At 39.6% G+C, this 16,394-nt stretch overlaps 1 protein-coding gene across 20 annotated transcripts in view; it reads left to right on the forward strand.

Moving 5' to 3' along the window:
• Positions 1 to 16,394, forward strand: part of AIG1 (androgen induced 1) — a 326,962-nt gene that overhangs the window by 143,107 nt on the left and 167,461 nt on the right. The window contains exon 6 of one of the 20 annotated variants that reach the window (XM_065543491.2): positions 3,271 to 7,936. The exons of the other annotated variants lie outside the window; for them this stretch is intronic. Coding sequence (XP_065399563.1) covers positions 3,271 to 3,426 — 156 coding nt within the window. The 3' untranslated portion in view covers positions 3,427 to 7,936. Of the gene's footprint in view, positions 1 to 3,270; positions 7,937 to 16,394 lie in introns of those variants that run through there. 20 annotated transcript variants of the gene reach the window in all.

Here is a 16,394-nt window from a genome sequence, read left to right on the forward strand (position 1 = left end):
GGCCAGCTGCTTAGGGCATACTGATCCTCATACTCATTTCTCTTTTTCTTGGGCACTCAACCAGAAGACATTTTTCAGCATCCCCTGCAGTTGGGTCTGGCCATGAAAATTATGAGACAATAGAATGTGAGTGGACATTATGTAATAATTTGCAGATCTGGCCCATAAACACCTCCCACAGATCCTCTAGTCCCTTATTTCCAGGTTGGTTGGTAAGTCTGCCAGTCTAGATCCTTGAATAATTGGGTAGAACAGAGCCTCACTGTAGGTCAGGAACATCTATTGTTACAGAAAGGAGACAAAGCCTCTGAGATGTGAGGGTTCTGTATTCCATCCGCTGGTGTTGCCCTATCTGATGCATGCTTATCAACATTTCTTCTAAGTGGGCCATATAATCTTTGGGAGAAAGTCCATATTTTTCATCCATGAGTATCTCCCATAACTTCTTTCATAGCCTATAAAAAAGAAGTTGGTGTTGTATACCCCAGGACTTCCCAATCAATGTCCTGTGGTAGTGTTGCTGTTTTGGAAGAGTCCTGGAGACTTGAATGGCTACAGCAATAGTGGATATATTGAAAATTATCAGACCCTGTGACTTATGTGCACAGAGAACCAAAGGAAAGGAAATTTATCTTTTCTGGATACTTCTGTGTACCAAGTACTATGTTCAGTCCTCTGTTTACTCTCTATAATTGATTTTCTATGGACTGCTATCATTCCATTTTACAGATTTTTAAAGTGTCATATAGTTTAAATAACTGCTTCATAGCTAAGAGGTGGCAAGGGAAAATGCAAACAAAAGTTTGCCTGGAACCAAACCCAGCCAGCCTTTCTGCTTTGCTGCTTCCCATGGTGTATGCTCAGTTAATGTCTGTTGATCACCATGCTCCAGGACAGCATCTGACAGCTAGTAATAATTGGAAACATACACAGACAACATTTGATTATCTGTGGCGTTGGGAATAGATGCTCTTATTCAGTTGTTAGAAAAATTATAAAACTGACATTGTTGAGTTTTACATTCTATCTTAAGATATCAGAACAGCTGTTTTAACAGATATCAAAATCATTTAAATTGATGGTCTGGAGGTTAGCAGGACGGTTCTTCCTCATGAGGTCATCTAGGGCCCCAGACTCTTTCATCTGGTTGCTTGTGGATCTTCTGAGGTTGTTCCTTATCTGCATAGTGGCAGGTAGCCTACCACACCATGTCTGCATTTAAGCCATTAGGAAAGAGGGGATGAGAGGAAAGGGCACATTTCTTTCCAATTAAGGTCATGACCCAAAAATTGCACACATCACTTTTGCTCCCAAACGTTGCAGGGTTGCACGGACATCTAACTGCAAGTGAGTCTAAGAAACATCATCTGTAAGTACCAGTATATCTATCCTTGTGGAAGAAGGGGATGAGAGAGATTGTGGGACAAATAGCAGCCTTTGCCATACCTTCTTTCCTGTCCTAATCGTTAATAAACCTACAAATAAACTGCAAAAAAGATCCAAAACTGCAGTAGCAGAAAAGGGAAGGAAATGAATCATGGAAACTAATTCAGAAATTGAAGGTCTCCTTTCTCCTTAACCTCTTCCAGTGCATATGCTAAAAGAATCAACAGTTCATTTCTTGCATTAAGTTGCTTTAAAATAGGCTATAACTATTTAAAGAATCAGTATTTCAATAAAATGATTGCAATGAATTGAAAATATTTGAACAAAGACTAGGATGTTAAATCATATTAAGTTATTAGAATTAATTTTATTAGGTTTGACATATGATTAAATTATAAAACAAAACCTCATCTGGTAAAGACATTTACTGAGATATACATAAGTGAAATGATACAATGTCTGAAATTTGCTTTAAAATACTCCAGCAAAAGATGGGGGTGGGGATGATGAATAGTTGAAATTAAATTGGTAAAAATGTTAGTTGTTGAAGCTGGATGATGGGTTCATAGGGGTTTATTATGCTGTTCTTTCTACTTTTATGTGTATTTGAAATATTCCATAATAAAAGCTAAATAAATACTTGTTCCAAGAAACAAAAATAATTTTTGGCTGTGTCCTGATTTTCATATGAGCTCATTTCTGTACTCCAGTTAAGTGCTTTCTTAAGTGTCCAGCGTATTATTTATTCTGCATGCGTATACCAGAAAACTTATTGTCATCTAAAGAATTCATTAACAATTTGCTTTTGAGTCAACTAAGCAAGATTTTGGTGAGTGGCCACTTCATCCAGTGATAGAAGGGCTGTAAAAAGCAAGTAAGATAAGGCCCCTCTCAACAAGTTTAAAGTCGACTCAGGCAAACAAGACAGTCCCTCAGATAAATCTAATTTAAGAGAAGTATACAAGAAGGCTTAAATGTTAGGAGATCACATCAAATTAGAAGGATCAGGAAGAGTTCCCTGGATTAGATAGTATAAGCTTTAAAGGAAGGGTAGACTTTTGACAGATGGAAGTGGTGGGGAGAGTGGGACCACCAAGAGAAAGGCTCAAGCCAAAGAACATGTGATAGTTTCCTGGTGACAGGAAAGAATGATATGATTTTGAGCATGGGTATCTGGATGTCTCATTAGAGTAAATCAGGAAGTGAAGAGGATCTGACTGAGAAAATTGATACTTTTTATAAGGATGTGTAGTTTTGAGACACTGGTGCATCTCAACATGAGATGTTCATCTCAAAATACAGTATTGGAGCACAGAGAAAGGTTAGTGTGGGTAATTAGCCACCGAAGTTGAAAGTTGAAGTTGTAGGTAGAGCGTGAATTCACTACTGAAGAGAATAGAGAAAATACTTTTTAAGCCAGTTTCATTGGAGTAGAGGATGGAAATTATGACATCATTGTGAAAATGACATAATGATTTCAGTTCACGTTAAAGATACTAGGAGTCACTGGTGTAGCAAGAGCTATATTCCCTGCACACCCCCTGTACTGAATTCTCAGTACTTCCTTATCCACACAGTGCCCCCATATCTCTACTTTCTTTCTCCTTTCTCCTTCACTCTAAGCTTCTCCAAAGAGTTGTCAACCCAGAATATTTCCACTGCTTGACTTCCATTCATCTTTCAACCGACTCTGAATCAGAATTCCTTTACCACGCCACTGAAACTGTTAGTTATCAGTGACTGCCACATTGACCAATTCCATGAACACTTTTTACACCTCAGTTCCCTTGACTCTCTGAGCAATGCTTGACCTATCAGGCAAGTCCCACTTCCTTGGAACTCTCTCTTCCTGGCTTCTCATTTTGCTTTTCCATTTCTTTGTAGGCTCCTCCTCTCCTGGACATTTACGTATTGCATTGCTTCAGGACCTTTGCTGGACTCTCCCTCTCTTCCTACAATCTCTTCTGGAGGGAATTCTTCCTACTCCACAGTTTCACCCAACAAAAGTCAACAGAGCACCCACATTTATATCTCATTTGAGTTATAAACCTACCAAGTATCTCACGTGGATTTCCCATAGACATTTCATATGTAACACATCCATACTGAAAATTGGACTCCCATATCCCTCCCAAACCTATTTCCCATCTCAGTAAATATCAGTCATTGCCATGTACCTTGCTGCTCAAGGCAGTAAAGTAAATCATTTAGTTTGCAAATAGTCCATGGGACAATTCTATCAGGAAGCCCAAGCAGATACCACTTTATTATGAAATATTCTTTGAACCCCAGACTGTTCCCAAAGTGGCTAAAGTTTGTAGGCCTTAAAAAGAAAAGCTCCCAAACTGAGTACAGTGGCTTGTGCCTATAGCCCCAGCTATTTGGGAGGCTGAGGTGGGAGGATCACTTGAGCCCTGGAGTCTGAGGCTATAGTGAGCTATGATCATACCACTGTACTCCAGCCTAGGTGACAGAGTAAGACTGTTTCAAAAAAAAATCTTAAAAATTAAAAAAATAAAGCTTTTTGATATAACTTCATTGCTACGTAGCTGTTTGATTTAGGCACCAGTGCTAGCTTTAAATTTAAATCTGTGGTTGGCTTTGCACTATATATTTTTAAAGGATGTTGTGGGCTACTTATACTGAGAAGCTAAGCTCTTTGAGTCTGACCACACTTGGTTACAGACAGGATTATCCTCAATGGGCCCCATAAGTAGAAGGCACCCCACGAATAATCTGAGAGATGCAGATGTTGCTCTTCTATCCATTAGATTAGAAATCCATAGGTGTGGACATCTCCACAACCTTTACCATGCCCAACCTTTACTAATGCTTAATTTTCCTCTTTGGTAAGGACCTGGGGATCCTTTCCTTCCTATCCCACTAGGTCTTGAGAGAATGAAATTAAAGTAGGCCTGCATTTTATTCATGCCTCATCAATCTGCATTCTCGGAAAGGCACAATGATTTGGTGGAAAGACAGCCTGCTTCTAGTTCCACCTCAGGAACTAGCAAGTTAGTTGTAAATCTGATTAATAGAGTCATCCTTACCTTTTTTCTGTACTTTCCTCCACATCAAACACATCAGAACAACAAACTCTGCTTGAGTATTTGCTTTGTGCCAGACCCTACCCTAAATAACAGATGAGGGAAATGAGGCTTAGAAAGTTAGTAAATGACACAAAGATACCCAGTTAATGCAAACCCACAATTTAAATTCAGGCTATTCAAGTCTACTCTTAACAACTCTCTTATACCACGTTGCAGAGAAACGACTTCTGGATTTCTTCTTCCTCTCATTCCTACTGTGCCACTGATGTAAGAGGTACCATCAATTTAATTTAATAACAGTTTTCAGGAAATAAAGTAAGCACCACCAAATCAAGTGTAGTTATAGTGGGCCTGTCTTTTAAAATCCTAACCAATGTTTTTTTTCCTTCTTGGTAATTCCTTTTTTACTTCATGTCCCTGAAGCTAAAATCCTCAGGGACAGCTAATCACAAAAAAACAGGCAGATTCTTGGCTATTGACTTCTAAAATTGGGTCATGCAACTCATAAAAGATAGCCAGGAGCCAGGGTTAGTTTTCGGTTTGGTTTGGTTTTAATTATAAGACAGAATTTGTTAAAGATAAACTTTAAAAATTTTCTTTAATGTTTTCTTTGCATATCAAGAACTAAAGCCTGACAATTCTCACATCAACAGTAGAGTTTGGGGAGAATTAAGGATGATGTCAGAGAAGCTTCTTGTCCCAAAAGAGATTATGTTTTAGCTGCTGGCAGGAGGAGAATCTGCAGTTTAGATGCTGAAGGATGCTGAAAAGGTTCTACATTCCCTGGTGCCCCTGGAATGGGAGATCACTGAAACTCCACAAGTGTTTTGAGAAATCCCAGCATACAGGGAACCTGGGTTTGATTTCTAGAGCATCACTTCCCAGGAGAGGAAGCAAGCAGCATCCCAGAGGACTGAAAGGCAGCAATCACTAGTGGAGGTGTCCCAGCAACATGGAAAACATTTTAAGATTCATGTCCTGAGAGACTGCCCTGAGAGGGTCAGAAGGGCCTTGGTGACCTGATGAGGGAACATCATCAGTAAATTTGATATGGATTCTCTGTGCTGGAGGCTGTGGAAACAGAAACAATGTCCACAGCAAAAGCAGCGTGGGTAGAAGTGTCCATCAAAGATGAGCAGGTAATGAACCAGGTACCTCCCCCATGAGGCCATGATACATATGGGCCTTCTTAGAATTACTATCCAAGGAAAAGATAAGGAAAGTTAGAACTCTAATTTGACCATGTTTAAATTCTGAATTTGACTGTGAAATAACTGAACAAGATTTAATCTCTTGGAAATGGCTGTAGTTTCAGCAGCTAAATTACTGAAGGTCACATAGCTAGACAGTCTCCATGTTTCCTACAGCCAAATGGAATAGTGGATTGAGACCTTAAGTTAAATTACATTCAAGAAAGATACAGGATGATTACAAAATTCGCCTTTTGACTTTCCACCTTAATTTCAAGATGCAAGTAAATTTCAGTATCAATAAAATGTTTTAGACTGGAAGAAGTGCAAGATATATTCTCATCTCTCCATCTCTACTACCAGTACCTAATCTATGTCTTACCTATACTGTGCCCTCTAAACTGGGGAGATTAGGCTCTTTCTATGTACTTAGAAGCAAGAAAACTAGAACCAATGGATGGAAGCTTTAAAAACACAGAATTCTGTGTAGAATCAGAGAGAGTTTCTCACAGTCTCAGATATCCAGAGATAAAATGGACATCCTTGGTTGGAACCATGAGCCATATCCCTTGAGATGCTGTATCATGGTTGAGGCACCTACAACAAAGAAGGGACCTTATGAAGAAGAATTCGACAGAAGACATGGCTGGATGATTTCAGCCTTTTACATCTCTTCCAATTTTGAAATTCTACCACCTTAGAATGGAGGTTGTGAAAACCAAATTGCCATGTGTTTACAGAGTGGAAAGTGAGAAAATAAAAACTGTAGGTATAAAGTAGTCTTTTAGAGATAGCTACCACTGAGGGAAGCAGAGCTTTATCATGTGGTATGGTGGGACTGAGGGAAGATTTTTAACACTGGGAAGAATTGAACAGATTTGTAGATAGAAGAAGGAAGGGAATTAGTTAAAAAATGCAAAACTAAAGGTTAGAGAGGGCTCTGTTCCAGTATCCACTGTTGTATAATGTACTTCCTCAAAACTTCATGACTTTAAACAATTATCACTTTGTTATAGCTTAGGATTGTGTTGGTCTGGAATTGAGGCAATGCTCAGCAGGGTGATTCTTCTGTTCCAAATGTGGATGACAGAGGTGACTTTGTGGTCTTTGGCTGACATTGTATTGTGCCCTTGGTGGGAATGGCTGGAAGGCTGTGCTCAGCTGGAACTGTTGGCCAGAATGCCTACTTGTGGCCTCAACAGCCTCTTAGGGTAGTCTGACTTCTTTTTGGCAACTTACAGTTCCTAGGGCAGTATTCCAGGTGAAACTGCCAGGCTTCGTAAGCCCTAGCCTCAGAAGGCCAGAGCATCACTTCTGCTGCTTCTTATTGGTCATCAGTCAAGTCCCTAAGGCTAGCTCAGGTTCAAGGGTAAGAACCAGATGCGCCTCACAGTGGAGGGAGTAGCAAAGAATGTATTGCCATCTTTCATCTCCCATACAGACAGTTAATAGAACGAGATCCTGAACAATATGCGGAGTCCAAATTGAGAGGAAAGGTAGAGTGATTATCTTTAGAATGGGGGAGGGACATGTCCACCTCAGAGATAAAGACAAAGAAAAGGGGTTCCAGAAGGTGGAAACAGAAATTTTGAGATGAAGATGAGGGAAAGGAGGAGTCATTTCTACAGTTAAGTAATCCAAGCCTATCTAGTAGAAGAGGAGTTTCACATAATAAAAATTATGTTACCCACCATCCATGTCTTTTACCTCTGGGTTGTTTCCTCATTCTCATAATATATTGTCACTGATTTTACCAGATATATCTTCCACAGACTTCTGTCTGAAAACGCTGTCTGCAAGATTTTTGGCTGAGTTGTTCAATGCTTTTTGTGTACCAAACACATGTAGCACACCAAACTCTGGTGTAGTCCAGGGCAGTGGGGCAAGTAAATTGGCTTCCCTGGAAAATATGTCCATCTATATTCCTTATTCCCAGTCCATGCTTTTAAGGGATAGAGCACACCAGCCATGAACCAAGGCTGGAGTAGCAAAACATGAAATCTGCTTTCTACAAATTATCCAGATAATCTCTTCCAATCCCCTTCTGGATGAAAAATAGAGCCACATGAGGGTGACAGTCTGGCAGGTATTCAAAGCTGCAATGACCATGGCTTGGCTCCTGTTGTATCCACAGAGTTTGACTGGGTTAATTTATACAGTTTTTCCTGTATGAGTTCTTTTAATAAGTGTCTTTAGAACCTTCTAACTCATTTTAAAGGAATGTTTCTCTTTGGCTTCATGTCTCATTCTTTTCACATTATATGTTCCGGTGATAAATGTTGGATGCATAAATATATTACCTTTGCTCAATCAGTGTTTTCTGTTGTTGATGTAAAGTACACAAATTGGATTGGTTTCAGGATAGCTGAATTTGGAATGTGACATTTTGCCAAGTCAACATCACACTCGCCCATACAATGCAGATGTGAATTTTGCAGTTGTTTTGTTTTTAAAATTGTATATGTCTGCGGTGCCATCGATTAATGTAATATTGCATTAATGTGCTATTACAACACTCCAGGGCATTCATGAGGTCTTTCAGCCAGCAGCAAAGAATTCCCCAAACAAAAGCTTTTAATAAAATACAGATTGCAGGGCAAAGAAAAGTATCAACCATGAGAATTTATGGATAGCAGAAGTGCTTGAGGAATCAACTTTTGATGGCCTTGCCAATGGAAATACTGTGTAATTGTTATATTATTTCATTCCCCTCCAAATCATTAGAAATCATCTATCTATCTATTCATTTATTGAATCTGTGTTTTTAAATGACCAAGGTATTATGCCTGTGTTGATCCATGACTTCTCTTTTTCTTATTAAGTTTCCACTTGCTCCAGTGCTTGTATAGACACACTGTCAGATCCAAAAGGTCAGTGAAGGCTGACACAGCCACATGTGTGACATGGCATTAACTGCAGAAATTAAAATTGAATCCGTCACTGTCCACTGTAATAGCTGGCAGGCAACTTTCTACAACGCAGTGTTGATGTAATTCTGGCATGGAGTCATTCTGGATTTATTTTAAGTAACAGCTATTTTTTTTTCCCCCTTTTCAAGGTAGTTCGTAATCTTTAACCATTGCATTTTCTCTATCACAAAAATCTGGAATAATATTTTTCTAAATCAATTAACTGATGTAAAATTTAAGTGAATAAAAATATCCTTGGTATAATATACTCAACTTTGTAAATATAGGTGCCACTGCCAGCCTGCTAACAGAAGGGCATAAATCCAACTCCACTCATTTTCAGATTTCAGAGGTTAGTGGTAGTATTTTCAAATATCCATTTAATAAGAGAAACAGAGGCAAATCTTTGCTTTTTTGGCATAGGTCTACCACAGCCCTGCAGTGGATTTAACATTCAGAAAGTAACATTTCTCCTTTTAACCCTCTATAACTTGTAAGATCAGGAAGAAAGCAAAAAGATACAAAAACAAAAACAAAAAGCATAGAGGTCTTTAATTTAAAGAAAATTTTTCTGTAACCAAGTTTTATGAGTCAGCATTTTGATATAAATAATTTACAGCAATAATTATGAGATCATTAAGTTCAAGCATGCAGAAAACCATTTCATGGTCTTTGGTAATAGGGCTGATAGAGGCCAACTTAAATGAGCTAGGCCACTGATTGTAATAACGTGCCTTCAGAAGTTCAACTAGTGTTGATGTTTAGAGTGGAGACAAAAATAGAAGGCATTTCTCTTATATTTCAGTGCTTTTAGATCTGGACATTTTTTAATGGGCACTGCAAAATAAATGTCAATTCAGATATCATAAGTAATATAAATTCAAGAGATATTAAGGTGCTGCCCCTGTATCCATAAGAATGGTACATGGAGCATGTTGAGGAACAAATGAGGGGAGTTGTATCACACCCTCCAGGTAATCTTCTTTTTGTGAATGCAGTTTTGTTCCCCTCCTTTGCCCCAATTGCAATGACTTAAGACTTAGATTCCATTCCATGACTGTCTTGCTAAAACCACCAGATAGAATACCTTCCATGTCCCAAATATACAGTCCTCTTGTGTTTTTCTGGTGTTTGTATTCCCATAGTTGCAAATAAAAAGTATATTTTTAGTTTTAGAATTTTCCTTTCCATTAAAAAAAATCCCTGAAGATTTGTGGCACCACTGTTATTTCTGTTAATGTCATTGCTTCCATAGCAGCAAGCAAAGACTTTGTAAGAAACTATGTTTACAAAAAGCAATTATCTAAGCGAACGTTATAGCTACATGCAGCAAACTTTCAATTTAGATTTCCCATAACCATTACAACACACACACACACACACACACACACACACACACACCCCTGTCCCTTCCCATTTGTGTCATAAATACAGTGTCATCAGCTATATCCTCGTGTCCAGAAGCAAGGTGGAACTAGTTATTTGGGCTTCCATAGCAGACTGAAAACTCAGGCAACTCACATTCTTGGTCATAGAAGGTGAGTTCTTTCCTGATCTCAGATTCCAAATGGGAGTAGAATATAAAATCAATGAGTTTGTGCTGATCCTTAGGGTAGATTTAAGGAAAAATTAGAAAGGAAATTAAGAAAATAAATTCTCATTTTTTTCACAGTACATTTTGCTAAGCATAAAACATAACATTGACAGACATAATTCATTTTGCCTAAAAGGTTTGTTACCCTCAGAATTTCAGTCAGTAGAGTTATGTCTTTAATTTAGGATATTTCAGACTTGCTTTACCATCTTCTGGGTGAGAGATTTTAGTGGCCATTCTATAGAGAGATAAAAATGTCTGTCTGTATAAAGGGTAATTTCTAATTGGCTATAACTCAATATGAAATGAGACCAGAATGCCATCTAAAGCATTCTAAGGAATGCACTGTAGAGGCTTTTTCTTCTTGTGAGTAAGACTGGCCTTCTTGAATGTTCCAGTATGCCTTGTTGTTACTTTCCCTGAAAAAAATGAATTCTGAAATCTTTCTGATGAACACTGCCCATGTTCTATTGCACAGGTAAAAGGTAAATAGGAAATAAAATTATCTTTCTACAGTATTTTCAAGCAACACTCTTTATTAAATAATCTAACTTAGCAACTTCTGGCCACAGAACTCTGTAGCCATTGGATAGAAGTACAAGCAAAATAAGAGCCATGGGCCACTTTCTCCCTTTCTGCTGAGAGCTTACATTTGCATGGAGAACACAGCCATGAATTCAGAATAAGATAGATACATACAAATGAAAAAGGCAAAGTGACACATATGCAGCCAACTGTGTTATATAATCAGGGGCAGGAAGGGTCAGTGATACTAGGTCTTGTTAGACTGTCAAGGCTTAATTCTTATGAGACATTTTAAGGAACGGAAGGCTGTAATTTAGTGAGGAGGAAGAATAGCATTTGTCAGATACATCCAGCAAAATAGTGGCATCATAAAATCAAGCAACGCTGCAGAAATTAAAAATTAAACTTACCATATTCATACTGCATAAAAGCAACCCCATAAAACTGTCTAATCTCACACTTCATCCATCAAAAGCCTTTCTAAACCATTTTAGATATTTTCCCCCAGCTATTCTAAAATTCACTTTCCTTATCTGGAAAATGATCTCCTAGGATCCTTAAAAAAAAATCTCCATTTATAATTCAGGAAAATTGCCACAGCCGACAGAAATGAAGGTGGTGGAGTGCTCAGGGAAGCTGCAGGAAGAAGCAATTGCTGAGAGGAGATGAAGAAAGATCACCACCCTGGGTCCTGCAGTAGCCAAATGGCAGCAGCTAGACATAGAGGACAAGCAGGAGAAAGGCTGGGGGGGTTCGCCTCTGGAGCCTGATGTATTAAGAGCAGGGCCCCCTGAGTGTCTCTCTGCACTGGGAAAACTTTTAGTTAACCTAGAAGGTTGGCTGAAGTTACCTCACCCCTGCAGTTCCTGCAATAAAGAAAACACAGCCCTTGCTCTGACCCTTTAACAAGAAGCAAATATATATAGTTGTGATCCATTTACCAAGTACTGAATTTACCAAACATCTCTTCTATGTAGGTATTGAACAGGATACTAAAATCATGGTCATGGTCACCCATTATATCATTGTGGTAGGCAGACTCATGTCCCCTAAAGGAGTCTTAATCCCCAAAACTTGTGAATATGTTGCATGGTAAAGGGGAATTAAGGTTTTAGATGAGATGCAAATTGCTAATCAGCTTACTTTAAGATAAGTAGGTTATCCTGGATGATCTCAGTGGGCTCATTGTAATCACAAGGATCCTTTAAATATGGGAAAGGGAGGCAGAAGAGTCAATGTCAGAGTAATACGATGTAAAAAAACTTCACTGGCCATTGCTGGTTCTGAAGATGGAGGAGGGGACCATGAGCCAAGGAATGTGGACCCACTCTAGAACTGGGAAGTGCAAGGGAATGGATTCTCCCTTAGAGCTTCCAGAAGGAACAGAGCCCTGACAACTCCCTCATTTTAGCCCAGTGAGACCCATGTCAGACTCCTGACCTTTGAATTGTGAGATAATAAATATGTGTTGTTGTAGGCCCCCAAGTTCATGGTAATTTGTAATAGCCGCCATAGAAAACTAGTACAATTATACTGTTGATTTCTTTTGTAAGAATATTGTCTTGTCAGAAATTGCCTTGTTCATTAGCTTGCTTATTTCTTACCATCTCCCTTCACACTCAAGAACGTCTATTCTAGGAGGGCAAGGCCTTGCCTGTCGTGTTCACTGCTGTATCCCACAAGCCAGGAGCAGAGCTTCAAATACACTAGTTGATACAGTTTGGCTGTGTCCCCACCCAAATCGCATCTTGAATTGTAGTTCCCATAATCCCCACGTGTCATGGGAGGGACCTGGTGGGAGGTAATTTAATCATGGGGGCAGTTACCCTTGTGCTGTTCTTGTGAAAATGAGTGAGTTCTTATGAGATCTGATGGGTTTATAAGGGGTTTTTCCCCCTTTTGCTTATTCTTCTCCTCTTTGCCACCATGTGAAGAAGGACGTGTTTGCTTCCACTTCTGCCATGATTTTAAGTTTCTTGAGGCCATCCCAGGCATGCTGAACTATAAGTCAAACCTTTTTCATTTATAAGTTACCCAGTCTTGAATATGTCTTTATTGGCAGCATGAGAATGGACTAATACACTGGTGCTCAATAAATGCTTCTTGAGTGTCAAGCGAATAATTGTGTACCTAAGTGAATGACCAGAGATCATGATTCTCTCCCCAGGGCTTCCACAAGGTAGACACATAGGAAATAGTGAAGGAAAGATGAAAAGTAGCAAGAGATCAGGAACCTGAAGGAGTAGTAGATGTACAGAACACAGTAAAGTTTCAGAAAATTTGAATTAGAAAACAAAGTGTCAACCCTCTGTGTACTTGGAAGATCCCTGTGATGCTGAAGAATGTAACACCGTAGAAAGAGGCTGCTCATATACAGGAAGGAGACTAGTGGCATTCAACCACAGAATACTCAGTTCCTTTCTTAAGTAGACTTACCAAAGTGCCATAAATCAGTTTTTATCAGGAGACAATAAAAAATGAAATTAACCTAGAGAAAATATGTAGAGAGAAACCGACATGGCGGAGACACTGGGTGGAACATTTATTCAGTCAAATCAATATGGCAAAATTGTGTCTTCTGCTATGGCTTTCAAGGCCTTTTGACTAAAAATATTAACATACAGCCTTCCACCATAGATTACAAAGAAGAAAAGTCTTAAATTTTTTGAACACCAAAAAGGTAGAAGCCAATATGTTTTATGAAGTTTTTTCTTCCTAATTTTGTAGGGGGCAGACAGATTTTTAACCCTATCTTTGCTTGCTTTTGGATGCTTCCCTCATCAACAAACATTTAGTAAGCATTTTGCACATATTAACTTACTTAGTTTTATCTGTGAGGTAGGCACCAGATATCCCTCTCTATATGATGGGGAAACTGAGCCTTTGTTAAAATGAAGTGACTTGCCTAAGGTGACAGAGTGAGTTAATGGTGAAATAAGGATTGAAACCCAGGCAGTTTGACTCAAGAGTTTACTCTCTTAGCTCCCCTCCCACCGCCAGACACTGGTGGGCTCTGAGATAAACCGGAAGCACACCAGATCCAGTCCTTTGCTGTGGGAGGTTTATATTCTAGTACAGGAGGCATATAATAAATAAGAATTGCATTGATGTGTATTGTGGCTGGTGCTATGAAGGAGACATGGGCCACAGGATCCTGAAAGAGTGAATTCTAGTGTGGGCTAACCCATTTCCAGGAACCACAGAGCCCCCCCACATTGCAAATTTCCTAGTTTATACTCTGTACCGACAGCAAAGGAATATTTAAATGTGAAAATATCCCATAAGTCCTTCATATGTGAACATTAGGTTAAGTGGAGATTGATGAGAAGGAGTCTAAACAATTTTTAAAAGTTCCAACAATCGGGCCAGGCGCGGTGGCTCACGCCTGTAATACCAGCACTTTGGGAGGCCAAGGCATGCAGATCATGAGGTCAGGAGATCGAGACCATCCTGGCTAACAAGGTGAAACACTGTCTCTACTAAAAATACAAAAATTAGCCGGACATGGTGGTGGGCACCTGTAGTCCCAGCTACTAGGGAGGCTGGGGCAGGAGAATGGCGTGAACCAGGGAGGCAGAGCTTGCAGTGAGCCGAAATTGCATCTATCACTGCATTTCAACCTGGGCAACAGAGTGAGACTCCGTCTCAAAAAAAAAAAAATAATAATTGGCCAGGTGTGGTGGCTCATGCCTGTAATCCCAGCACTTTGGGAGGCTGAGACTGGTGGATCACTTGAGGACAGGAGTTCGAGACCAGCCTGGCCAACATGGTGAAATCCTGTCTTTAATAAAAATGCAAAAATTAGCCAGATATGGTGGCACACGTCTGTAAACCCAGTTATTCGGGAGGCTGAGGCAGGAGAATTGCTTGAACCCAGGAGGTGGAGGTTGCAGTGAGCTGAGATCGTACCATTGCACTCCTGCATGGGCAACAGAGCGAGACCCTGTTTCAAAAAAAAAAAAAAAAAATCCAACATAAGTTTATTTCTAAATTTTTCCTTTCCTGTGGTAACCTACTTGTTCTGAATGTCCTTTGTGTAACCCAGGGTTTCTCAGCCTCAGCATTATTGACTATTTGGGACCAGATAATTATTGTTGGGTAGGGCCTGAGGGCTGTTCTGTGCATTGTAGAATATTTAGCAGCATCCTTGGCCTCTTCTCACCAGTAACAACCCCTCTTCCTACAATTTGTGACAGGCAAAAATGTCTCAAGACATTGCTGAATGTCCCCCAGACAGCAACATTGCCCTAGGTTGAAAAATGCTTGTAACCCACCAACAACTCAAATTCCACGTATTCTTGAAGACCAGTTTTAATTGCCTCATGCTTCAAGCCCATTCTTCTCTCCACCTTTTCAAAAACCCACAACCACACTATATAGACAGTCTTTAAAGCTCAGCAGATAGCATTTTCTGAAATCAAGCAAACCGTCTTTACCCCAGCCTCCCTATAGGATGGGAAGGAGCACACAAATGTGAGGAAATTAATCAGGACTTCAGGCTCCCTCTGCATCACCTGTGGTAGTACAAGATTTGTTTGGGGTTTCCTACCTCACTCTTAGAACAGGGTTTAAGACAATGACTTCCAGACATGTTTTAAGCAGATGACTGACCAGATCATGAATTCCTGAATAGGAATTCCGTTTCATGAAAATGTCTCATTAATTTATAGTAGCACTTCATTCAGGCCTTCAAACTGAATCAAAAAAATGAAAACTCGGTGGCTCAGGGTGCCACACTCTTCAGGAGAGTGGTAAAACATATGAGTGTAGAAGAGCTTCGAGTGTTTGTGTGTCTGTAGGCAGTAAGTCCCTTGAGTTTAGCTCCTATTCAGACCAAAACATAGGAGCCTTTTCCTCCTATCAAGTAGCAGCATGATGGGCTGACAAACAGAAAGCAGAGTGAATTCGAAAGGCATATATGTGCCCAGCATAACATCTCATCTTCTAAGACAGCAACATAACATTTCCGATTTTAAACCAAGGCAGAGTTAATCTGCAAAGCCTGTGCTTATTGTGGGAGATATGACAGAGGGAGAAAAAAAATGGAACCACAATGCAGCCATCTCTGGATCAACTTCTGAAAAAGCATTGTGATCCTCAATCTTAACAAATATCAAAATGGACCCCTAATAGCCCCTTGAAATACTCTGAAGTTGTTCTTAGAGCTTTTGTGTTTTTTTGGCAGTAAAATTACAGAGAAAGTAAAAATCGTTTTAATGTGCTAAGGATTTTGATACAGTATCATTTTAAATATACATTGTTGCTTAATTTTATTGATTAGTCTACAAATAATTATTGTGAGCTATTAAATGGCAATCACTGTGCCAGACGCTGGATATATAAAGACAAATAAATATCCTGTTGCTGACTTCAAGGATCTTACCATCTTTGAAGTGAGAAACAGGCGAGGAAGCTGACAATCATGAAGCAAGTTTCTAAGCTCCTTGACTGCACACTGGATAGTATAATAAATGAGGGGCAGCATCTAACTCAAACATGAAGGTTGGGAGAGGAGCACAGGTGTCTGGAAAGTTTTTTCTTTTTCTTTCTTTCTTTTCTTTTCTCTTTTTTCTTTTTCTTTTTTTGAGACAGAGTCTCACTCTATCACCCAGGCTGGAGTTCAGTGGAACTCCACTGCATCTCAGCTCACTGCAACCTCTGCCTCCTGGGTTCAAGCGATCCTCCTGCCTCAGCCTCCCAAGTAGCTGGGATTACAGGCACCCGCCAGGTGTAAAAATCA

This window comes from Macaca fascicularis, chromosome 4 (genome assembly GCF_037993035.2).
Source record: "Macaca fascicularis isolate 582-1 chromosome 4, T2T-MFA8v1.1".
NCBI lineage: Eukaryota > Metazoa > Chordata > Mammalia > Primates > Cercopithecidae > Macaca > Macaca fascicularis.